Source organism: Hylobates moloch, unplaced genomic scaffold (assembly GCF_009828535.3).
Source record: "Hylobates moloch isolate HMO894 unplaced genomic scaffold, HMol_V3 SCAFFOLD_18, whole genome shotgun sequence".
Taxonomy (NCBI): domain Eukaryota; kingdom Metazoa; phylum Chordata; class Mammalia; order Primates; family Hylobatidae; genus Hylobates; species Hylobates moloch.
Genome location: NW_026652293.1, coordinates 6357110 through 6384014, shown reverse-complemented (window position 1 = coordinate 6384014; position 26905 = coordinate 6357110). Strand labels below are relative to the sequence as shown.

The window sequence follows — 26905 nt, the reverse complement described above, 5'->3', positions numbered from 1 at the left end:
AAATGGTTCTAAGGTAGGTCAACATATAAGATCCTGATGACCTTTGCAGATGGAGGGACTGATGAAAAAAGAGGGAGGCGGTGAGTGGTGGGAAAGTCCTTCATTAGAATCATATGAATTAAAAACAAATGCCTGTGAATCTCCTTATTGAAATGGTTGGCTTAGAAATCTGACCTAGAAAATCGGTGGCTCCTTCTGCCAGGAAATGTCTTGAGTTCCCGCCCATGCTTGTCAGCCTCTCATTGGAGTGTTGATGCCTTGAAGTACAAGGAAACCAGACACAAAACTGGAACCTGGGCAGAAAAACTCTTTCTGGCTTCCTAAAAATGTGAAAAATTAAATCGGAGCTATCTTTATATTAAATTATATGAGCATTAGCTGAGCATGATGGCAAATGCCTGTGGTCCCAGCTACTCGGGAGGCTGAGATTGGAGTATCACTTAAGCCTGGGAGGCAGAGGTTGCAGTGAGCCAAGATTGTGCCACTGCACTCCAGCCTGGGTGACAGAGTGAGACTCTATCTCAAAAACAATAAAAATAGGCTGGCCGCAGTGGCTCACACCTGTAATCCCAGCACTTTGGGAGGCCAAGGTGGGCGGATCACTTGAGGTCAGGAGTTCCAGACCAGCCTGTCAACATGGTGAAACTCCAACTCTACTAAAAATACAAAAAAAAAAAAAATTAAAAATAAAAATAAATAAACTATATGAGTAGAAAGACCAGAGAGCAGACTAGTCTTCCAGATAATATACTTCCTTATAAGCCTATGCTAATGGAACTTTCCCATCCATTTTACAGGGAAGTTATCTGTGTGTGTGTATGTTTTTTTTTGTTGTTGTCGTTTTTGTTTTTGTTTTACAACTAAAAGTTTCTTTTCTTCTGGCATCAAAACTACCAAAGAAGACAAAAGAGGAAACACACTGGGTATCTTTTTATTAACTCAGATATTGTTGATTTCTTGGTCTCTAGGTCACTGTCAAGCCCCGGATCATTTTCTGTTTGCTAAGTTGAAAACCCAAACCAATGCATCTGACTTTCCCATTGGGACATCTTTAAAGTACGAATGCCATCCTGAGTACTACGGGAGGCCATTCTCTATCACATGTCTAGATAACCTGGTCTGGTCGAGTCCCAAAGATGTCTGTAAACGTGAGTAAATTTGCACTGGGTCTTTCCCGTGTCTGCAAAAGCTTCTTATTGAATTTTTTCAAATGCGGGATATGAGAAACCTTTTATGAAAGTGTTCAGATAGGTGGAGGTTTTTCTTGTAGGTCATCATTGATAATTGCTTGAAATGCTCACTTTATGAGAATGTTTCAAGGAATATTTGTAGAGAAAATCTTCATTCCCTATGGGAAAGAAAATAATAGATGACTCTAGATCAGGAAAAAAAACGGTGTAGGAAGACAAATTCTGTTTGAATAACTAGGTGTGAAGAAATCTTTTGCAAACTTTGAAATATATTGGTAGTAAATAATGCCATAAATGACTTTTACATTTTGATAAGGGATGCAAGGTCTCTACACAGATCTAAATCTAGATCTAGATAGATCTGGAGGGAAGGTCTTTTTGAAAGTGGAGCTTAGTAAGTGGCTGATCCTGAGACACTCTGATGAGTTTTCTCAAGGTGGCAAAATCTGTGGAAGCATCAGAACTGCGTGTTTTCTTCAGGAAACTACAAGCAGTTTGAGACCTTACATACTGAAGAGAGTTCAGATTACTCTACCTGGCTCCAAAATATTTTCTTTCCCATAGGTAAATCATGTAAAACTCCACCAGATCCAGTGAATGGCATGGTGCATGTGATCACAAACATCCAGGTTGGATCCAGAATCAACTATTCTTGTACTACAGGGTGAGTTGGCAGCAACATCTCTTGGTTCAAGAGTTTCAGCATAGCAATACTACCTTCTAGCCACATCTCAGGAAGGAAACTAGGTTATTGCCACCTGCTCTTAAGAGGCTTGAACACAGGTGTTAACTCCTGATTGAAATGAACAAAGATAGGAGAAGATTAGGGGAAAAATCTGTATCCTTGCTGGAAACCAGGGCAGTGCACATATAAACAGTATGCTGTTCACTGGATGGGAAGGAAAAAAAATTAGAAGTGTAGTAGTCAAAGCACACAAACAACCCTAACCCAGAGTAGACATTGCTGGAAGAAAGGGAAGACCATGTAGCAGCTGTGTGAGAGAACAAATCTTAATGATAACCGCATGATCGCTTGCTAGGGCTGCCATCAAAAAGTACAGGCCTTCCTTGTTTTATTGTACTTTGTGGATGTTATACTTTTTACAAATTAAAGGTTTGTGGCAACGCTATGACAATCATGTCGGTCGGCATCATTTATCCAACAGCGTGTGTTCACTTCGTGTCTCTGTGTAGCGTTTTGGTTATTCTCACAATATTCCAGATGTTTTCATTATTGTCATGTCTGTGATAGTGATCTGTCATCAGTGATCTTTGATGTTACTATTGTCATTGTTTGGGGTCCCTACGAACCGCACCCATGTAAGACAGAAAACTTAATCAATAAATGTGCATGCTTTGACTGCACTGCAGACTAGACATTCCCTTTCTCTCTCCCTCTCTTCAGAACTCCCTAATCCCTGAGACACAATAATACTAAAATGAGTCCAATCAATAGCCCTACACTGGCCTTCAAGTGTTGACATGAAAGGAGGAGTCATGCATCTCTTACTTTCAATCAAAAGCTAGAGATGATTAAGCTTACTGAGGAAGATATGTTGAAAGCCAAGATAGGCCAAAAGCCATTCCTTATGTGCCAAACAGCTAGCAAGTTGTAAAGGCAAAGCAAAAATACTTGAAGGAAATACAAAGTACTATTCCAGTGAACACACGAATGATAAGAAGATGAAACAGCCTTATTGCTGATACGGAAGAAGTTTTAGAGGTCTAGATACAAGATCAAACTGGAAACATTTCCTGAAGCCACAGCCTAATCCTGAGCAAGGCCCTAACTCTCTTCAATTCTGTGAAGGCTGACAGAGGTCAGGAAGCTGCAGAAAAAAAGCTGGAAGCTAGCAGAATTTGGTTCCTGAGGTTTAAGGAAAGAAGCCCTCTCCATAACATAAAGGTCCAAGGTGAAGCAGCAAGTGCTCACGTAAAAGCTGCAGCAAGTTATTTAGAAGATCTAGCTAAGATCACTGATGAAGGTGTTACACTAAATAACAGATTTTCCATGTAGACAAAACAGCCGTCTATTGGAATTTCATAACTAGAGAGGAGAAGCCATTGCCTGGGTTCAAAGCTTCAAAGGACAGGCTGAGTTTTAGGAGCTAATGCCGCTGGTGACTTCGAGTTGAAGCCAATGCTCACTGACCATTCTAAAAATCCTAGGGCCCTTAAGCATTATGCTAAATGTACCTTGCCTGTGTCTATAAATGGAACAACAAAGCCTGATGACAGAGGTATGTTTGCAGCATAGTCTACTGAATATTTTAAGCCTACTGTTGAGATCTAGTGCTCAGAAAAACAGATTCCTTTCAAAATATTACTGCTCATTGACATTGCACCTAAGCAGCCAAGAGCTCTAATGGAGATGGACACGGAGATGAATGGAGTTTTCCTGCCTGCTAACAACAGCAGCCATTCTGCAGCCCATGGCTGAAGGAGTAATTTTGACTTTCAAGTTTCACTATTTAAGAAATACACTTTGTAAGGTGAGTCCCCACAGACAGTAATTCCTCTGATGGATCTGAACAAAGTGAGTTCAAAACTGCCGGAAAGAATTCATCATTCTACATACCATGAAGAACATTCATGATTCATGGGAGGAGCTTAAAATATCAACATTAACAGGAGTTTGGTAGAAGTTAATTCCAACCCTCATGGCTGACTTTGAGAGGTTCAAGACTACAGCGGAGGAAATAACTGCAGATGTGGTGAAAATAATAAGAGAACTACAATTAGAAGTGGAGCCCGAAGATGTGACTGAATTGCTACAACTTCATGATCAATGTTGAACAGATGGGGAGTTGCTTCTTATGAATGAGTAGAGAAAGTGGTTTTTTTTTAGGTGGAGTCTCTTCCTGCTGATGACGACATGAGCATTGTGAAAATGACCATGAAGGATTTAGAATATTATAAAAACTTGGTTGATAAAGCAGCAGCAATATCTGGGAGGATTAATTCCAATTTTGAAAGCAGTTCAGAGGGTAAAATGTTACAAACAGCACTGCATCCTAGAAAAATCTTTTGTGAAAGGAAGAGTCAATCAATACAGCAATTTTATTGCTGTCTCGGCTTAAGAAATTGCCACAGCCACCCCAGCCTTCAGCAACCACCACCCTGATCAGTCCACAGCCATCAACCTTGAGGCAAGACCCTCCACCAGCAAAAAGATTACAGCTTATTGAAGGTCAGATAATCTTTAGCATTTTTTATCAATAAACCATTTTATAAAGTATGACTTTGTTTAGACATAATGCTATTTCATGCTTAATAGACTACCGTATAGTATAAACACAACTTTTAGACTCACTGAGAAATCAAAAAATTAATATGACTCATTTGTTGTGATACGTGTTTTATTGTGGTGGTCTGGAACTGAACCTGCAATATCTTTGAGGAATGTCCGTAACACGAAATGGGCGGCTTAATGCAGCAGAAGTTTTTGGAGTTCTGTTCTAGAGACTGGAAATCCAAAATCAAGGTGTTGGGAGGGCCATGCTCCCTCTGAATCCTGTAGGGTAGGATCCTTCATTGCATCTTCCAGCTTCTGGAGCTGCAGGCCTTCCTTGGCGTGGGGCAGCAGAACTCCAATTTCTGTCTCTGCCCTCATACGGCCATCTTCCCTCTGGGTCTGTGTTCTCATATGCTGTTCTCTCTGTGCATGTCTGTGTCCAAAGTTTTCCCTTTTTATGAGGACACAAGTCATATTGGATTAGGGCCTACCTTAATGACCTTATCTTAACTTGATTGTGTCTCCAAAGATTGTATTTCCAAATAAGATCACATCCTCAGGGACTGGAGGTTAAGACTTCGACATACTTGGAGGAGACACAATTCAACCTATAATACAGCCCCTTTGAAAATGTCAGGCATCAGGTGCTCACAGCGCAGGGTCCAGCTGTTGGTGCTCACCCTTGCTCAGCACACAGTGGAGGCTTTGCCTCATTCTCACTCTTCACGGGAACAGCTAAGCCAGGTAGCGAATAGGGGCTAAGTTTGTGCCACCGCAACAGACACTGAAAGGAAGTGTGTGGTGTCCAGCACATTTGCCAGCATAGGCCTCACAGACCACAGCACCTAGAATCTGACAAAAATTAGAATAAATCCAAAGTCTCATTTTCTCTTCTTTTTAAGCATTTTTAAATAGAATTGATAAGTTTCCTGACTGTGCCCTCCCCATCTTGCATTGCTGAGTAAGTGCGGAACCTCTGTATGGCATAAAGCAGAAAAACATTGAGCTTATGAGAAGAAACAGGAAATACATGTAAAAGAGACCAGTCTGAAAAATCAGGAAAAATTTTACAAAAGAGATTTACTGCTAGGAAACCAGGGAAACTTTCAGAACACTCTCCTTTTCATATTTGTGACAAGATTCAGTTGTACAAATACTTCTGTGAAACTAGCCATGAAGTGTGTATATGAATGAATATATGTGTTCAGTGTGTTTATATATTTCATTTCATACATGTGATCTATATCAGAAAATTAAAGCAAAGAGTAAGAAGAGTTAACCAAATGTTCCCTGAATGCAGTGGGAAAAGATGAAAAGGAGAAGACAGGCAGGCACAGTGGCTCACACCTGTAATCCCAACACACTGAGAGGCCAAGGCAAGAGGATCACTTGAGCCCAGGAGCTTGAGACCAGCCTGGGCAACATGGCAAAAACCCATCTCTACAAAAAAGTATAAAAATTAGCTGGGCATGGCGGCATGTGCCTGTAGTCACAGCTAGGCAGGAGACTGAAGTGGGAGGATCACCTGAGCCCAGGAGGCTGAGGCTTCGGTGAGCCATGAGGGCACCCCTGCCCTCCAGCCTGGATGAGAGAATGAGACCCTTTCTCAAAAAAGGAAAAAGAGAAGACATATGTAACACGGTGTCAGGATTCAAAATACATGTAGCAAAAATTCCAGAAGGGTAAACAAATGAGTCCATACCTAGCCATCACTAGGGAAACTTCTGTGTTTCAGGGATAGAGAAAAAAACTCAGACTCCAGAAATAAAACATGAAAATGTAATACACGCAAAAGAAATAAATTTATTGGCACCACATTGATTCTATACAACACTAAATTGCATAATATAGCATTTCTATTGCACCAAGATAATATTCACACCTAGAGGCTCCAGATACACATTAAAGGATAAGCAAAGACACAAAAATTGTACCATTTAAGTATGTTTCCCAGGCAATTCATAAGCAAATTTTTAAAAAGGAGAATGATGAATTCCAAAAGAAATCTCAATGAGATAGGATATTGGTAAAAAGAAAAAACAATAAAAAAAAACATACACACAAAATCTTGGCAATGTAATCATAATTTATTAATAATCTCTCTAAACTCATAGAACATATCAATAAAACTAGAAAATGTGAGACAGCAAGAAAAGGTAGGCTAGACTTACATTACAGAAAAGATGAGTAGACTGACTATATAGAGTTTGACTCTAAAATTTAGAAAATAGGTTTAAATATCTGCTGTGTGCATAAGCATGTGTATAATATACATGCACACCTATAAAATGAAATTCCTCATTGGAAAAAATATTAAGTTTAATTTCCAAATTATTAGAATGACTAAAACAGCTGAATCTATCTCTTTCATATAGCAAGTGAGAGGGAAGGAAAAGGAAAGGCAAGCAATGCATTTGTCTCATCCACCAGAAATAAGCCCCCTCATGTTTGGGTCAGGTCATTTTATTCATTCCTTTCTCCACATCCTCATCATTGGGCATCGTGAAATCAGTGAAAAAGGCAGTGAAAGAATGATGATGAAAGCGAATCAAATGTATCATTTATCTCAATACATTTCTTTTAATCTTCTTGTTGAAAGACAAAGTCTCCTAGACAGTATCAAAAGCAACAAATCTTGTATTTATAAAAAAACATGTCTCAAGTAAAATGACATAGTATTATGCGCACGCACACACACACACACACACACACACACACACACACAAATTAAGCGAAAATGCAAACAAAAAAAGGTTAAAATAATATTTAGAGAAAGATAGAATTTAAGAAAAAAATTGTCAAACAGGTCTACAAATAATTGTTTTATTTTGGTGCCAGTTACAGTCCACAATGAAGCCAAGATATTAAGAAGCAATGTGGACCAGGAGAAGTTAGAGCAGAAATATCTCTTTCAATAGTGAGAGAAGAGGAAAAAGAAGTAGAGAAGCTGGGAATAATAGGTAAAGTTTAGGCTAGGACTTAGACTTCTCCTGCATTGTAATCCTTCTGGTTTGCCACATATGCATGCTGTGAGGAAGTTGATGAGGTATATACAGCACAATTATTTTCCATTTTTTGCCTTTAGGCACCGACTCATTGGTCACTCATCTGCTGAATGTATCCTCTCAGGCAATACTGCCCATTGGAGCACGAAGCCGCCAATTTGTCAACGTGAGTTGAAATCTCTTTCCCCATTCACCCCACCGTTTAATCCTAGAGTTGTCCTCCTAGAATTACAAAGAATGAATCTCTTCCCTCTTGGAAATGGTGTCCTTCTGATATTTGAAGAATCCAGTCATATCCTTAAAATGGCTCACAGCATTCCAAATTTCCACCTTCACCTAGAAATGCTTTTTTTTCTTATCTCAAGGTCTAATTTATTTTAAACTAGTCTTTAGCTCACTTAACCCCAATTTCCTCTTCTGCTGGGTGAACACCTCCCAGTTTGAAGAGCATTTTCTTTAGTGAAGTCAACAAATACAAAGTCAGTGAAAGAAACCCTATATCCTCTCTGCAAGCTCTTAGTATCACATCAGATATTCAAGCCATGCAGCTCTTTCTTCCTTCTTATTCTTTGTCTAAACAGGGGCATGCCATCTTCCCTGTGAGTTGTTTGGAAGATGAGCTTTCTACATTTTGGGGAGCAAAGAGGAATGAGCAATTGCAAGCTAACAAGGAATATAAAATGTGTATGATCCTGGGTTTAGTGATGGTGTGAGGAAATCAGCCATTTCAAACCCAGTTGGTGGGAGGATAAGTGGGAACAAACTTTGTAGAAGGGCAATATCCTGGCTGGGCACTGTCGTATGGTAGAGTAGGACACAGTATTCAGTTCTCCCAAGATCAGACGAGATTGGGCGCATTCAGGGATTCAGGGTGGTATGGCTGTAGATCAGTATCCAGTTCTTTTTATTACTTCTGAATCTGTAAGTATCGTGTTTATTATATGTAATATTGTATATTTGTGCTTTGTCTTTATTAGTTCTGCCAGAGCTTTTGTTCTTATTATTTAATAAAGATGTTATACTGAGCCACGTGTGGTGACTCAAACTTGTAATCTCAGCACCTTAGGAGGCCTAGGTGAGCAGATGGCTTTAGCCCAGGAGTTTGAGACCAGCCTGTACAACATGGTGAAACCCTGTCTCTACTAAAAATACAAAAGTTAGCTGAGTGTGTTGGCACATGCCTGTAATCCCAGCTGCTCAAGAGGCTGAGGCAGGAAAATCGCTTGAACCTGGGAGGCGGGGGTAGCAGTGAGCCGAGATCACGCCACTGCACTCCAGTGTGGGGAACAGAGTGAGGCTCTGTTAAAAAAAGCAAACAAACAAAAAACACATGGACTCTAATAATATGTGGACACATTTAGTGAAATAAGGTTAATTGAGTAGAGCAGAACTCATAATATTTTAAAACTGTAAGAACGTGTCTGTACATTAGCAAATATTAGATGAGAATAATATTGTCAATATTTACTTCTGGTAATTTGAAATTTAAAAAAAACTGTTAGCAAAATTTACAATAAAGTATAATTATTAGAAACGAGGCTGGGCGCAGTGGCTCACGCTTATAATCCCAGCACTTTGAAAGGCCGAGGCAGGCGGATTGTTTGAGGCCAGGAGTTCAAGACTAGCCTGCCCAACACGGCCAAACCCCATCTCTACTAAAAATACAAAAATAAACCAGACACAGTGGTGCATACCTGTGATCCCAGCTACTCCGGAGGTTGAGGTGGGAGGATTGCTTGACCTGGAAGCGGAGGTTGCAGTGAGCCATGATTGTGCCATTGCACTCCAGCCTGGGTGACAGCAAGACTCTGTCCCAAGGTTTTGTTTTGGTTAACTTGCTGTCTCTTTTTCCAGGAATTCCTTGTGGGCTACCCCCCACCATCGCCAATGGAGATTTCATTAGCACCAACAGAGAGTATTTTCACTATGGATCTGTGGTGACCTACCGCTGCAATCTTGGAAGCAGAGGGAGAAAGGTGTTTGAGCTCGTGGGTGAGCCCTCCATATACTGCACCAGCAATGAAGATCAAATGGGCATCTGGAGCGGCCCGGCCCCTCAGTGCATTATACCTAACAAATGCATGCCTCCAATTGTGGAAAATGGAATATTGGTATCTGACAACAGAAGCTTATTTTCCTTAAATGAAGTTGTGGAGTTTAAGTGTCAGCCTGGCTTTGTCATGAAGGGACCCCGCCGTGTGCGATGCCAGGCCCTGAACAAATGGGAGCCAGAGCTACCAAGCTGCTCCAGGGGTGAGTCTGACTGAGGCCTAGAAGGGCCCTGCAAGTGACATGCGTTGCTGTTGGATCAGGAGATGAGTATTTGTTTAGGGCGAGGGATGTATGGTGAGGAGGGTGGGAAAGTAAGTTTTGGGGGAAGAGGCATGAAATTAAGAATCTGGGGTGTGCATGCACCCATGCATACGTGTCTTCATTTTGAAAAGCAAGACCTTAGTTAGCCAAGAAAAAAAGGTATTTTGGACTCACCTATTATTTGATTCTCAGGGCAAAGTACCAGCTGCAATCTCTCTCAATTATATTGAAAAATTATATGGACTTTCTCTATGATCAGCTGTGTGCTAAGCACTTCATATGCATTTTCTCATTCATTATTTATAACAACACTTTGAAATTGTGCTATTGTATTATCCATTTAATAGTGACATCAGCTTGGTCTTTCAGAGGTTAAATAAATTAGCTAAGTCACATGTTCTAAGTGAGACACCCAGGATTTTAAAAGGCAAGTGTGTCAGACCCCAGAGTGTGAATGTTTTGGCTCTTGCCATACTTTTATCAGCATCCACTGGTGAAAGAAAGAGACTGGCTTACAAAGACAGAAATCATAGACTCAGAATAGAGACAAAGACCTTAGAGTTTGTCTATAATGGTCTGCCTCCTACATTTTATTTTTATTTTATTTTATTTAAAAACAATTTTTTAGAGTTGACGTCCCACACTGTTGCCCATGCTGAAGTACAGTGATACAATCATGGCTCACTGCAGCCTCAAATTCCTAGGCTCAAGCCATCCACATCCTACATTTTATCCCTAGGAGTCTAAGTCAAGAGTGAAAGTAACTTGTTCAAAGCCAGTTAAATATTTCTAAATTCATCTTTAATGAGGTATAGATTAGGTTGATGTTAAAATGGGTTCTGATGCCCTAAGCATGAACGAACAGGACTATAAATAAAGGCAGATGTTGAGTCAAATAACCTCCAAATAATATGCCCTCTCGTGACAAAGGACTGGCTTATTTAAGGGCTTGTGTTTTTGATAGCTCATCTTGTCTACTGATCCCACAATAGCTGGCTTAGCAGCTGAGTGGGAGATGTTATGGTTGATACATAGGGACAGAGAAGGAGCTTAAAATTCTTCTACCAACCCACGTTAGCCTCGTGCAACCACTGAGCTGGGAAGACGAACAGATAAAGGGATATAAAGACGGATGTATTGAGGCAGGAGATGGGCAGGGCTTGTGTTCTGGTCACAATCCTGCTGACCAAAACAGGCTCTGGCCCAGACAGGATGACGTGAAAAAACAGCAGGAACCAGCAGATGGCGATGAAAGCCATTGCTAGCTGCCCTCATAGTCCCATCAGCACCATGACAGTTTACAAATGCCATGGCAACGACCTAGAAGTTACCGCCCCTTTCCTGGAAAGTTCTAAATAACTGACCCCTCAATCTGCATTGATCCACTCCTTAATTTACATGTAACTGACATGGGTTTACAGCAGTATAAACACAGTTGCCTGCCAGGAGCCCTTATGTTGCTGACTCTGGGTGCACTGCCTGTGAGTCAGCCCTGCTCTGCAAGGGGCAGTGGCTTTCACTGAAAGATTGCTGTCTAGCACCACTGGCTCATCCTTGAATTCTGTCCTGGGTGAGGCAAGAACCCTTCCAGAGTAAGCCCCAGTTTAGGCGCATGCCTGTCCCAAAACAGTATGACTGTATTTTAGTCATTGGTGTGCAATCAGAGAAATCGGGGGAAATCTGTAAAACAGATTTGGTCTCAGGTGACAGTCTCATTATCTGAATAACAATGGTACAAATCAGGATTACCTTCCTAGGAAATATGTAGATGGAGAATCCACCAATACTGATAACTTCACATTGGATAGCCAGAGCTAGGAGAATATACCTCATGTCCTGTAGATTTACAAGTGAGTTTGGGGCCTTGTGCTAGGGAGAATTGCGTTCTATTTTTCTACCTCTGACTAGCTATGAGGTCTTCAGGAAGCATAGGAAGTTCCCCCATAACTAACAAGTACTCTGGAACTGTCCTTTCCACAGTGTGTCAGCCGCCTCCAGAAATCCTGCATGGTGAGCATACCCTAAGCCATCAGGACAACTTTTCACCTGGGCAGGAAGTGTTCTACAGCTGTGAGCCCGGCTATGACCTCAGAGGGGCTGCATCTCTGCACTGCACGCCCCAGGGAGACTGGAGCCCTGAAGCCCCCAGATGTGCAGGTGCCTCAACTCTCTGGCCTCCAGATTGCTCTCTTTACCCCACACATGGAGGTCTTACTCCTATTTTTTCTTTTTTTTTTTTTTCTTCTTCTAGTGAAATCCTGTGATGACTTCTTGGGTCAACTCCCTCATGGCCATGTGCTATTTCCACTTAATCTCGAGCTTGGGGCAAAGGTGTCCTTTGTCTGTGATGAAGGGTAAGTGTGACCCAGAATTAAGATGAGGGACTCAGCACTGGAGAGTGACTCTTGAGCTTAAGGATCAATCCAAAAAGAGGGCTGACCTAGGAAAAGAAGAATCCAGGGAGATTAACTTCTGGAAGTGTAGTTTTAAAATAAGGGTAGGGACTAAGTGGCACTACTATCAGGAGATAAAGAGATAAAGAAAAAATGGCGCATATAACTCAGTGTCAAGTACAAACAGAAATACAGTCACCAGTCCAGAAAAGGTTGCGGTTAGAATTAGAATATTGCCAGTCAGCTTCAGCAGCCTGTAATGGTAAGCCTTACATTATTTAGCTTCTTAATTAGGAATGCTGAAACATATATTACTCATAAAAATTTCTGGGGTGCTGATGCCAAAACTGTCCTCAGAGAAATTTTTCAATCCTTTCTGTTACTTGACAGGAAAAAATTCAAATAAATGAACAAAACATTTTCTTAACAATTTTTAAATTATTAAAAACATATATAAAAGGCTGCTGGAGTAAGGAATTAATAAAGTAATGAATAAAGAAAAAAGAAATCATAGAAATGATAAATCTAAAAGCAGATTCTTTAAAGTGACCAATTATAAAACAAACAGACTGGGTCAATTGTCATTTCACAAAATAACAATTCTACAAATACACAAGAATGAGAAAGAAGACAAAAGCCTGTTGATATTGAAGAGATTTAATACTTGATAAAAAATATTATATCTTCAGCCGGGCGCGGTGGCTCACGCTTGTAATCCCAGCACTTTGGGAGGCCGAGGCGGGCGGATCACGAGGTCAGGAGATCGAGACCACGGTGAAACCCCGGCTCTACTAAAAATACAAAAAAAATTAGCCGGGCGTGGTGGTGGGCGCCTGTAGCCCCAGCTACTCGGAGAGGCTGAGGCAGGAGAATGGCGTGAACCCGGGAGGCGGAGCTTGCAGTGAGCCGAGATTGCGCCACTGCACTCCAGCCTGGGTGACAGAGCGAGACTCCGTCTCAAAAAAAAAAAAAAAAAAATTATATCTTCTCTATTCTAATAAAATTAAAACTATCCATGAAATGTACCATGTCAGAAGAAAAATACAATTTACCAGGTGTAGTTTAAAATAGGCAGAATTGCTGATAAACCCATATCTGTTTGAGTCCATATTTTCAATTCTTTTAGGTATATACCCAGAAGTGGAATTGCTGGGGGATAAGGTAACTCTGTTTAACTTTTCGAAGAATTGCCAGACTATTTTCCACAGCTGCTGTACCGTTTTACGTCCCCATCAGCAGGGCACAAATATTCCGGCTTCTCTACATCCTCACCAACACTTGCCATTTTTCTGGTTTAAAAAAAATCATTATTATACCACCCTAAAAGGGGCTGAAGTCAGTTTGATTTACATTTTCCTAATGACTAATGATGTGGAGCATCTTTTCCTGTGTTTATTGGCCATTTGTATGTCTTTTTTGGAAAAATGTCTATTCTCATCCTTTGCCCACTTCCTCATTGGGTTGTTTGTTTCATTGTTATTGAGTTACAGGAGTCCTCTATATGTTCTAAGTATTAAACCCTTATCAGATAGGGTTTTCACATATTTTCTATCATTCTGTGGGTTGTCTTTTTAATCTCTTGGTGGTATCTTTTGTTCTTGGGTTGGACTGCAGGACACTTCAGTTCCTCACTACATGGGCTTCTCCAAAGGACAACTGGCCTCTCCCAGAACGAGCATCTCAAAAAGAGAGGAAAACATTGCAGTGCTTTTTGTGACTAGCCTCTGAAGTTGCACACTATCATTTCCACTTTATTCTAATCATTAGAATCAAATCACGAACGCCTGTAATCCCAGCACTTTGGGAGGCCGAGGCGGGCGGATCACGAGGTCAGGAGATCGAGACCATCCTGGCTAACACGGTGAAATCCCGTCTCTACTAAAAATACAAAAAATTAGCCGGGTGAGGTGGCGGGCGCCTGTAGTCCGAGTTACTCAGGAGGCTGAGGCAGGAGAATGGCGTGAACCCCGGGGGGCGGAGCCTGCAGTGAGTCGAGATCGCGCCACTGCACTCCAGCCTGGGTGAAAGAGGGAGACTCCGTCTCAAAAAAAAAAAAAAGAATCAAATCACGAAGCACAGCCCACATTCAAAAAGAGAGGAATTGGGCTCAATCACTTGAAGGGACATGTATAAAATAATTTGTGGACATATTTAAAACCACCACAAAGAAGCACCTTCAAAAAAAGACAATGGCCCAGTTTTGTAACTCTTTTTAAACTTCAAGAAATAGATAATCCAAGTATTAATATTATTTAAACTGTTATGGAACATAGAAATAAAATTATAGCCATAATTAAAGTTTGCCAAAGATTAAAAATGAAAATAAAATATATCTCTGGCTCATTTGCTAATATAAATGCTAAAAATCTTAAATTGAATATTAAAACCAATATTAAAATAATTATGCAAGGGGAACAAGTAAGGTTATTCCAGAAATGGTTCCAAATTAGGAAATCCACAAACTTACAATATTAAAGAGTATAACTTTTCTTAAATGTCATATAAATATACTCTCTAATGCCAAAAAGCATAATGAATGGTTAAAATCTAAAAGCATGCTTGAATATAATTAAGTTCAAAGGAAAAGAACACTCGGCATCCTTCCTATTATTCAAAGTAGTTGTGGAAATTCAAACCAGTAAAATGACAGCCCCCTATATTTAGAGAGATATACATGTAGATATAGCTAGAGAGAGAGAGAAGGCAAATTTATTATTAACTGATGGTTGTTTACCTGAAAACCCGAAGGAATTATTTGAAAGTGTATTAGAATTGGAAATAGTAGTGGAATATCTAGTAAAAAATAAATACTTATAAATTAATTACTTTCTTTATATAGGTAACAACCAAATAGAATATAAAGAGGAAAAATACCATTCACAACAGAAACAAAATCATCTAGAAAAAAATTTAACAAGAAATATATAGGACTTATAAGCAAAGATTTAAAAGAGGGGGACATAGAAAAATACTTGAAGAAACGGAAGGTATAATATTTTATTTAAAAGACTTAATGTTGTGGTAATGTTAATTATCCCTGAATTAGTATGCAAATTTAATGTAAATCCTATCAGTTTCAATGACACTCTTTTTTTTAATTTGACAAGATATCTGTAAATGTCATGAGACCCACCAACAGAATATTCTGAGATAATAACAAGGAGGGTGTTTGATACCAGATCAGAGGTGGGTTTGATACCCACCTCTCAGTGCCTGGTAACCACCTTTCCCCTACTCTCTATTTCTATGAGTTCAACTATTTTAGATTTCACATGTAAGAAAGATCATGTGGTATTAGTTCTTCTGTGCCTAGCTTATTTTGGAAGGTATTTTAAGGCACAAATATGTTGTAGTGTAATTATGTTGTAATTTTTCCTGACCTGATGTCCCATGTCTGTAAAATTCTTTTTTTTTTTTTTTTTTTTTTTTTGAGACGGAGTCTCGCTCTGTCGCCCAGGCTGGAGTGCAGTGGCGCAATCTCGGCTCACTGCAAGCTCCGCCTCCGGGGTTCACACCATTCTCCTGCCTCAGCCTCTCCGAGTAGCTGGGACTACAGGCGCCCGCCACCACGCCCGGCTAATTTTTTTGTATTTTTAGTAGAGACGGGGTTTCACCGTGGTCTCGATCTCCTGACCTCGTGATCCGCCCGCCTCGGCCTCCCAAAGTGCTGGGATTACAAGCGTGAGCCACCGCGCCCAGCCTGTAAAATTCTTTTATTGAAGCCTAGGCTCTTTCCCTAGGACTCCCTGTCTGGAATAATAAATATCTTACTTCTGTATTTAACAGAATTGTTCTGTCTGCATATAGTCCCCACTTTTTCTCCAAGTAGTTTCTCAAACAAATGCAGTTCCTTTCCTGAAAGGATGAGTAAAATTTTAACAGCTTTAAATCTTTATATATAGATATATTTTAAACCAAACGACTACACTGTACATGGTTTTATAGCCCTCTTTAATACTTATGAACTATATTGTATAATTATTCTAATTATTATATATTACTCTACAACACCATTTTTAGTGGTTGCATATTGGTTATTACTTGGATAGTCCGTAACCTACCTAACAAAGTCCTTAATGTCTGGAATTAAAGTGGTTTCGCATTTCAGCTGTTAGCAAAAACACTACAATGCACGATCCTGCACACATGAAAAGAAATGAGACGAGGACTTCACTAACTTCAAAGACAGCTTAAGGATTCAGATCTTCACATCTACACAAGAGACAAGATTTGCAGATTTGAGTAAAAGGCTATGCACGATTTTAAGCCTTTCAGTACATATTGCCAAAGTGCCCTGCGCTAAACTTTGACCATGACCTACGGAGTGAGTCACAACAGTGACTCTTTCTTTGAGCTTATATTACTACTAGGTTTTGTCAATTTGCCAATCTAATAGGCAAAAATGGCATTTTATTTGCATTTTAAAGTGTATTTATCATGTTATAAGTGAAGCTAAACTTTTCATATGTTCATTTGACTATTTCCATTTTTCCTTTGTAAATAATTTGTTCATAATTCTTTACCATTTTTCTACTTGGGTGTTTGCCTTTTTATAATTGATGTATAAGAGTTGTTTTTATTATTTTTCCTCTGTGGTTTGTCTTCAAATTTGTATGTAGAAAGGTTTATTTGTAATTATTCAGTTTTATCAATCTTGTTCATAGTAGAATTTTTCCTCAACGTATGTCTATAGAAGCCTCAAATCAGAAACACATTTGCCTACATCACCTAGTTCTTTTATGGTTTTATTTTTGACATTTAATCTTTGATACGCACGGATTTTGCTTTGATGAATGTCATGAGGCAGAGATCTAGCTTAGCTTTTCAGATATTTGTCCTATTAATGAATAATTCAGTTTTCCATGTCTTGAAATGCCATCTTTATCACTGCTAATTTCTTACAAAAACTCGTATCTGTTTCTTAGGCTTTCCTCTATTTTGCTCTAGGGATCTGTGTCTCTATTCCTGCATCATTTCAATTATTTTATATTTTAAATGCATTTTAACATTCCTTCTGTTTTCGTGCCTTAAAATACCTTCCAAAATAAGCTAGCCACAGAAAAACTAATACCACATGATCTTACTTCCATGTGAAATCTAAAACAGTTGAACTCATAGAAGTAGAGAGTAGAAAGGTGGTTACCAGGCAATGAGAGGTGGGGAGCTGAGATTTGGTCAAAGGGCACAGAGTTTCATTTAGACAAGAGGAGTAAGTTTCAGAGATCTATTCCACAGCATGGTGACTATAGTTAATAACAATGTGTATTTCAAAATTGCTGGCTGGGCACAGTGTCTCATGCCTGTAGCTCTTTGGGAGGCTGAGGCATCCGAATTGCTTAAGCCTAGAAGTTAGGAACTAGCCTGGGCAAAATGGCAAAATCCTGTCTCTACCAAAAAATACAAAAATTAGTCGGGCATGGCAGCACATACCTGTAGTCCCAGCTACTTGGGAGGCTAAGGTGGGAGAATGGTTTGAACCCAGGAGGCAGAGGTTGCAGTAAGCCAAGATCACATCACTGCACTCCAGCCTGGGTGATAGATCCAGACCCTGTCAAAAAAAAAAAAAAAAAAGAAAGAAAGAAAACAAAAAGAAAAGGAAAAAAAATTGCCAGAAGAGTAGATTTTAAATATTCTCACCACACACACACACACACACACACACACACACACACACACACACACAAGTATGTGAGGTGACGGACACATTAATTAGCTTAATTTGATCATTTGCAACAGAAACATATATCAAAACACCACATTTTACCGTATAAATATATATAATTATTATTTGTTCATAAAAATAAAATCAAATTTAAAAAAATATTCACTGTGTTTTTTCAGCCATACATAGGCTGGAACCTTCTTCACATTTTGGCTCCAACAATCTAGCTTAGTCACAGCGAGCACATCTAAAACAACCTCTAGGAGGCCAAAAGTCAGAGGACCCCCATGATCCTGTGCTCTTAGACAACTTTTAAATGTATGATAGGAGACAGGCAGAGGAAAACACAGGTAATAACGGGATTATCCTTTCCTTTCCTTTCTCCAGTGGTTCTCAACTTGTTTATTTGCAGCAATTTTTAAGATTTTTTTTCTTGGCACACTTGAAAAGATTTTATACCATAGCCTAAACAGGCTAGCAATAAGTAAAATTCAATCACTACCTAAAACATAAAAGAGACTCACTGTGTCTACAAAGACATTGACTGTCAGTTCCCTTTAGCTTTCTGTCACTGTTTTGGGAAGAGCTGGTATATCAGTTAGGATTTCCAGCTGTAAAAGACAGAAGAAATAAAATAACAGGATCTCAAACATAGATAGTAGTTTACTTCTGTCTCAGGTTAAAAATCACGAAAGTAGGCAGTCCAGGGTTTATACAATGACTCCATAATCCACAGAAACCTGGGTTCCTTCCATTTTGCTACTCTGTCCTCCTCAAAATGAGAGTCCATCTTATCTCATGGTCCAAACTCCAGCCAGTATAGAGGACACGGAGAAGAAGGGAAGGCCAATTCCTTTAAAGACACTTTCCAGAAGTTGCACAAGACACTCCACTTACATCCTCTGGCCAGAAGTTAGTAACATGGCTATGCCCAGCTGTAAGGAAAGGTGAGAAGTGAAACTTTTATTGCAGGTGGCCAATGGCCCAGTTAAAAATAGAGAGTTCCATTACTAATGAAGGAGAGGAAAGTGGATACTAGGGATGGCACCAGTAGTCTTTGCTACAAATGGTTACCGCCCTGATCACATTTCTTACATAATCAAGAGGAAAAATTCTTAACTATTGCAGTTACTGCCTCATCATTATACGGCATTCCATTTTACCCTTTAATTTTTACTTGGTCAAGTTTAAGCCCGCTGTACACCAGAACAACATGAATAGCTTTGCTCAGCATTCTTTGTGACATTGCCCACAATAACATTATGGATACCTAATAAATTTTTTAAAAGACAAAATGTTCTACGCTTTGTGGCCTACTCTGGATGGCTTTATGGCAAAGTGGGTGAGTATCCCTGCCCTTTACATTTCAAGTGTAGGGGTGTTTAGCTGTCTCCTCTGGCTGTCATTTACTGACTCTTCTTGGTAAATCCATTGTTCTTTCCTTTATGCAAGAGGCTATCTGAGCACCCAAAACTTGGAAGTCTCTAAGCTAGGTGCTATAGAGTTACGTATTTCAGTAAGATATTTTCCCTGCTTAATCCAGGAGCTTGTCATTTCCTTGCTGGAAGTACACATGGATAAAATAACTGCAAGGTTTCTGAAAGACTTAAGTAGAAAAATGTCCCGCAAAGAAAAAGGGAAATATCTCATTCAGTTGTGAGATATTAGGAATAAAAATGAATTGGAGAGGTCAAAATGTAAGCTTGTCCTTAAAAAGAGAGGACTAATTTGCAGATGGAGATGGGGTTTCTTCCTTCTGAGGTCTGCCATGGTGTAATCTGTCCTGTAATGTCTAACGTCTACCTGCTATTATTTTCTAAATGGTGAGTTAAATGGGAAATATGTGTAGCATATAATCATTTTCTATCCTTTGCTTTAGGTATCGACTCATTGGTTCCCCATCTACTACCTGTCTCGTCTCAGGCAATAATGTCACATGGGATAAGGAGGCACCTATTTGTGACAGTAAGTTGAAATACTTTTCTCCACAAATTCCTCCATGTGATCCTGACTTGCCCCTGGAGTACGAAGAATAAATTGAATCCTTCTTGCACAAAGTAGTCTCTCAGATATTTGAAAATAGGAGTCAGATGCTTCATGGTCTTCCTGGCTTTTCTTTATCTTAAAAGGTGATTTATCTGAAACTGTGGGCTTGAACCTAGGCAAAATGCCCTACTTTCCTATTATAATAGTAAACATTTCCAGCATAGAGAGTGTTGTCCTTAATGAGTACATTTTAAAGGCATTAGACAAAATTAGATCTGTCTTTGCCAACTCTTACTATCAGGTTACAACTCCACAAAGTAGGCTACTTACTTTCTTGTTATTCTAATCCAAATAATAAAAAGAACTCCTCTTCCAGTTCTTAGCAAGTTTCCTAAGCCTCTGATCATTTTGAGTTCGAATCCTCCTTCAATTCTTTTACGCCCATGTCTTTAGTTGTATTTGTTCTTGATTAGCTGACCCTCCATAAGATACTTTTCAGTGAATCTCCAAAACTTTAAAAACATGGAAGAATGATTGCAAATTGGCAAAGTGTTATAGCCGTGAAGAAATCGGCATGGCACACAGAGTTGATGGCAGCAAAAGTAGGCACAGACTTCCAGAAAGCCAATGACCAATATAAACAAAAGTAAAGTAAATACCCTCTGACCAACAATTCCATTTCCCAGAATTTAGCCCAAGAAAATAATCATGAAATAGTCCCATGACTTTCGTCCAGAGATACTCAATGCAATAATATTTGTGATAGTGGAAAATGTTAACCTAAATGTTCAGCATGGTTTGAAAATAGCTGGTAGAAGAAATAAGGCATACTTTAATGGCTATCAGTTTTTAAGAAAGGTAAAAAAGTGCACCAGGAGGAATTAAAGGTTGAGATGCCTCATCCAGGTGGAAAGAGTACATCTATGTAGCTACATAACTGATTATTATTCAGCCACCAAATATGGTGTTATAGAAAATATATCCATCCATATATATGCATGTATCCACATATGTATCTAAGAGGATATAATTAAATTGTTACAAATAGTTATCTTTGAACCATTTTCAGTTTCTTCTTTCTCTTTGTCCATATTTTATAAATTTTCTACAATGAATGTGTTCATCGTATTCACTAATATTCCTCCCCCCAAATTAACATTGACTTTTAAAGATTAAATGAATGAGAATGTATACAAGGTGCCTCCTATACCTGCCAAGAACTTGAAATTCTATGAAACAATTCAAATTATCAAAGAATTATCAGTTTACTATACGAAGTTTTCAAGGCATGGCACCTTTTGTAGGGGGTTATCTTTTATAAAAACAAAATTCCACTTCTACATTTATAGGTCAGTGATCATTTAATTGAGTCAATACTGGTTATGTGTGTATGTGTGTGTAATCACTTAGCCAATATATGAATATTATTATCTTATGATAGAACACAGTATTCATTTATCATTTGATTGCCCCTAAATCTGCCACTATTTCATTTTTCATGCCTTATCCTTTGTATTTCCTTTTCTCTCTTTTTCTTGATAAATAATGCCAGAAGTGGTATATTTAACCTACAAAGAGGTTATTTTAATAACCTATAGGAAAAAAAGTCCAGCAGTAGATAAGTACCTTAACAATCTGTGATAAAATCACATGTATTATCCACTTAAAATTATAAATATGTAAACCCAAAAAAACATGGATTTTTTTGTGAAATATTTATTATGAGCAGAACCCATATCATACACACCTAAATTTCAACTCGGTAAAAATGTCTGATTATTAGCAAATATTTTAAGAAAATAACAGTATTGTAATTCCATTTAGAAAATCATTGGATTATTTGCATTTGGTATTTAAATTCATAGTAAAATAATTCATTATTAAAAAATAAGCTGTTTTACCACACTCTTCCTTCTCTCAGTCATATCTTGTGAGCCACCTCCAACCATATCCAATGGAGACTTCTACAGCAACAATAGAACATCTTTTCACAATGGAACAGTGGTAACTTACCAGTGCCACACTGGACCAGATGGAGAACAGCTGTTTGAGCTTGTGGGAGAACGGTCAATATACTGCACCAGCAAAGATGATCAAGTTGGTGTTTGGAGCAGCCCTCCCCCTCGGTGTATTTCTACTAATAAATGCACAGCTCCAGAAGTTGAAAATGGAATTAGAGTACCAGGAAATAGGAGTTTCTTTTCCCTCAATGAGATCGTGAGATTTAGATGTCAGCCCGGCTTTGTCATGGTAGGGTCCCACACTGTGCAGTGCCAGACCAACGGCGTATGGGGGCCCAAGCTGCCACACTGCTCCAGGGGTGAGTGTGACCCATCAAGACTTTGCTGGGTGTGAGGGTATGTATAGATGGTAGGAGTTGTTGAAATTAAGGAAGAAGTGTACAAGGACTATGAAATTGGCATAAACATAATAGTAGCTTCACTGTCTGTTATCTCTGTTAATAATTGTCTCAAAGTAATGGCTTACTCTCTCATCTACAGTAGACATATTTCAGATGCATTTTTAAATTTAACATTTACAGCAAATATATGAGGTAGCTACTATTGGTGTCCCCATTTTACTTTGAGAGAACTGAGTCTTAGTGATATTAAAGAACTTTTCCGAGGCTCTGACTCCAGTGCCTAATGATAATGTACAGTGGAATGTATCATGAACAATAATATGTAATAGTGATGATCATATCTCTATCCCTGGAGTGGGGCAGTAGGCAAGTGAGCCATGAGGACCAAAATGAGAGCATCAAATCAAAAAGGCCTTGACTTCAACTTTTTCTCATTATAATTGAAAAGACTGAAGCTCAGAAAAAGTGTTTTGCTCAAATCCAAACAAACATATATATATATATATATATACACATATATATTTGATATATAATTATATATTGTTCAGATTGAGGCTCAAATTCATTCTTTGAGGTTTTTTGGTTGTTGGTTTGTTTGTATGTTTGTTTGAGAGAGGGTCTCACTCTGTTGCCCAGGCTGGAGTACAGTTGTACAATCATAGTTCACTGAAGCCTCTAACTCCTAGGCTCAAGTAAGACCCCTGCCTCAGTCCCACAGGTAGCTGGAACTCCAGGTGCTCACTACCACACCTGGTTAATTTTTATTTATTTTTAGAGACAGAGTCTTGCTATGTTGCCCAGGCTGATCTTGAGCTCCTGTCCTCAAGCAATCCTCCTGCCTCAGCCTCCCAAAGTACTGGGATTTCAGGCCTGAGCCACCATGCCTGGTTTCAAATGCATTCTGATGCCCTGAGAACACACTAATTGTCCTGTGGATGGAGGCAGCCAACATTTCGGTTAAAGTATCATCTAAGCAATACGTTCTATCGCTAAAAAGTCTGTAGCTTTTTTTCTTTGAGGGGGGGTTGTTCTTTTTGTTTATTTTTAATTTATTAATCTTTAATTTTTGTGGGTACATAGTAGGTGTATATATTTATGGAGTATATGCAATGTTTTGATACAGGCATGCAATGTAAAATAATCATGGAGAATGAGGTATCCATGCCCTTAAGCATTTATCCTTTGTGTTACAAATAATCCAATTACACTCTTTCATTTTTAAATGTACAATTATTACTAACTATAGTCACCTTGTCATGCTATCAAATACTACATCTTATTCATTCTTTCTTTTTTTTTTGTACCCATTAACTGTCCCCACCTCCCCTCCCTACCCTCACCCCCTATCCCCGCGATTTTGTTCTTGATGCCTCCTCTTTTCTTAGCTGAAATGACTGGCTTAAAACGTGGAGTGGGAAGAATTAGGTCACAGGGACAGAAAGGAAGCTAACAGTTCAGCCCTGTGCTGACTGAAAGAGGGACAGGGAGTGAGGAAAATGAAGACTAGCTGAAGATGTCTGTTAGATGAGACCTTGGCAACAGTACTCCTTGCTGTTGCCTTACACATGAGCTTGAGGGACTGCCTCTGTAGGAAGTGGAAGAGTGGCCAAGTCACCTGCACTCACGACTCTGTGCTCCATAACCAGTAGTTGAAAGCAAGAGGAATATGCTGCCTTGTAGTCTTCGGAACATGTTTCAGTAGAAAAAACACAGACAAGGTGTTGGAGAGACTTTGATTCTAGTCACAGTTCTGCTTGGTATCCTTAGTTTCCTTGTTAGTGAGATGTGGCTACTGAACTACCAATCTTCTCTTTTAATAGCTGCACTCTGCAATGATGATTTTTAAGCTCTCCGGCAAGCATAAGATATAGCAAAGGAAATCCCCCCATATCTAACAAGTGCTCTGGAACTGTCCTTTCCACAGTGTGTCAGTCGCCTCCAGAAATCCTGCATGGTGAGCATACCCCAAGCCATCAGGACAACTTTTCACCTGGGCAGGAAGTGTTCTACAGCTGTGAGCCCAGCTATGACCTCAGAGGGGCTGCGTCTCTACACTGCACACCCCAGGGAGACTGGAGCCCTGAAGCCCCTAGGTGTACAGGTGCCTCGACTCTCTGGCTTCCAGATTGCTCTGTTTCCCCCCTCACATGGAGGACTTACTCCTGTTGTTTTATTTTTTCTTCTAGTGAAATCCTGTGATGACTTCCTGGGCCAACTCCTTCATGGCCATGTGCTGTTTCCATTTAATCTCGAGCTTGGGGCAAAGGTGTCCTTTGTTTGCAATGAAGGGTGAGTGTGACCCAGGGTTAAGACCAAGGACCAAGTGTGGAGAGTGACTCTTTTGAGCTCAGGGGTTAATCCAAAAAAGGAGCTGACCTAGTAGATAAGAAGTACCCAGAGAGATTAATTTATGGAAGGGTAGTTTTGAAATAAGGCTAGGGACTAAGTGGCACCACTTTCAGAAGGCAATGAGAAAATGGCACATACAGCTCAATGTCAGGTACAAACCTAAATACAGTCACTGATCTTGAGTACACAGTTGGAACTTGAAATGAATGGGTACGTATTTATTTGGAGGCAAAAGAACATAATTTTATAGGAAGTATGCTAGAAAAAAAATGATGAATAAGACAAAAATTGTTTGCCCCATAAGAAGTAAGGCAGAGATTGTCTTAGGAAACTTAAAACCAATCAATAGCAGAATCTGTAATAGTGCATGGATAAGTGTGTTTTAACCCAATAATATATCTTCAGGTCAGGAATGGCCAGTGTAATTCTTTTAATGCAGGATTTTTCTCAGCCACTTTGCCAGCCAGTGACTTCTGGCCAGCAGTGCCCCTGCCCAGGCCTTGCTTGGGCCCAGGCTCACTGCAGGAAACACCCCAGATACTTGGCCCACTGGGCAGCGCCTGGCTGGTGCTCTGACCGGGACCCCAGGGCGACCACGACTGCACACTCAGCCCCTGGTGGGAGGGGATGTGTGAGTGAGTGAGTGTGGGGTCCAGCTGGCCACTCCAAGCACCTGCACAGGAATGGGCTCTGAGCGGTGCTGGCGGATGGACCAGGCGTGTCGCACTGAAGGGAACGTGGTGGTGCCCAAACAGGGGTGCCCACGACCCTGAAGCCCAGAGGAGGTGTTACAGCACACTAATGGCTCTTAGCATTTGATAATGCCTGCAGCCCAACAGATGGCAGTGTGTTTAACAGCTTTGTCAATCCTGTTGCCCCGCTCAGGCCTGCATCTCCTGTCGCCCTGCTCTGGCTTGATCCGCTGCTGCTTCCTTTCGCGTGGTACAGCTGCCCTCCCACAGCAGAGGGCGGAGGGCCACAGTGTTACAGGCTTCTTTGTACCTGCGTTTGGTGGGTCCTGAGTTGTTGTCCTGCATCCAAGAAGAACAAGGTTATGCTGACAATAGAAGGGTGAGGAGGGTGGAGAAGAGTTTTATTGAGTGACGAAACAGCTTCTTAGCGGAGATGAGACACAAGGGTGGACCCCAGATGGAGTCAGGGGGTCATTCTCTCTCTCAGCGTGGCTGGTTCTGGGGCTTTTATGGACACAGAATGGGGAGCCTGTGCTGATTGGTTTGTGACTATACAAAAAAGTCTAAAACAAAGACACCACTCAAAGGTGGGCACAACAGTGTAAAAAACCAATTAGGGAAGCTCAGGTATATGTAAACTAGATGAACAGTGAGGATCAATCAGAGGAAAGCACACCAAATGGGAAGAGAGGTTCTCAAGCCAGTCCATGGATTTACCTGGAACTTGTAGCTAGGCTTTAAACTGTCTTCAGCTTGAAGGTCAGGTTTCACCGGGATCTGCCCCATCTGCCTAGGATTTGTCTGCCTCCTGCTTCTATCAGTTTCAGGTGGTATTATTAGTTGCTTATGTGTATCCACTACTCTTGGTGCTGTGCACTATGAGTCTGGAGGGATAACTAGATTGGGCAATTAAGCAGTTATTTTTAATGATTTCCAAGGAATCTTTGGTGTTTACAAAGTCCACCACCTAATAATGATTTCCAATTTCAGAATGATTTCAGATTTCAGAAGGGAAGCAGGATTCAATAATAAGTTGGGCATTTGGGGGCACAAAGACTCTTCCCCCCTCCCTTCTTTTTTTCTTAGAGCACATGGTTCAGCATCCTTCTATGAGTCTCCTCTGGTCTGTTACAGTTGTAGTGGCAGGAAGAACAGTACCCGTTCTCTTTCTAGATGTTCCTGGCTTCGCTTACCAAATCAAGAGCTGTTCTGCCTCATGACCCACTAATGAGAATAAGTGGGATGTCAGGGAGCCATCAGTGAAAGATGACACCTGAAGGTTATGGCTCTTGTGCCCATGGAGAAGTATGGTTCTGTGCTCATGCCTTCTGTAGGTGATGCTGGGCTATGAAGTTTATATGGCAATTATGCACATCAGCTCTAATTGCTTTGCCAGTCACAGGGTACCATGGTTCTTTAGAATAAATTGGCCTTTGAGTTTCCGTCAGCTACTGAAGAATTCGGATCCCTAATGAACTAAGACTTTTAGCTGGGCCTGAACCTAAGACCCAAATGATAGTCAAGGAGGAAATTATAGTGAGGAAGCTGAGCATCTATTAGTGAAGAAATCAAGGGAGAGATGGGAATTGCTCACACATTTGCTACCACTTTTTTTTTCTTTAGGTTCCGATTAAAAGGCAGGTCTGCTAGTCATTGTGTCTTGGCTGGAATGAAAGCCCTTTGGAATAGCAGTGTTCCAGTGTGTGAACGTGAGTAGA

The 26905-nt window shown here is 40.1% G+C and overlaps 1 protein-coding gene across 1 annotated transcript; it reads left to right on the top strand.

The window, feature by feature from the left end:
* The first annotated feature begins 49 nt into the window (after positions 1-49).
* LOC131381876 (complement receptor type 1-like) lies at positions 50-26904 on the top strand. Its single transcript, XM_058430911.1, has 8 exons — positions 50-80; positions 969-1148; positions 1755-1854; positions 19678-19763; positions 21706-22104; positions 24071-24247; positions 24333-24435; positions 26811-26904. Exons 1-8 carry the CDS (start codon positions 50-52, stop codon positions 26902-26904), a joined length of 1170 nt encoding a protein of 389 aa, XP_058286894.1.
* Position 26905: the final 1 nt, after the last annotated feature.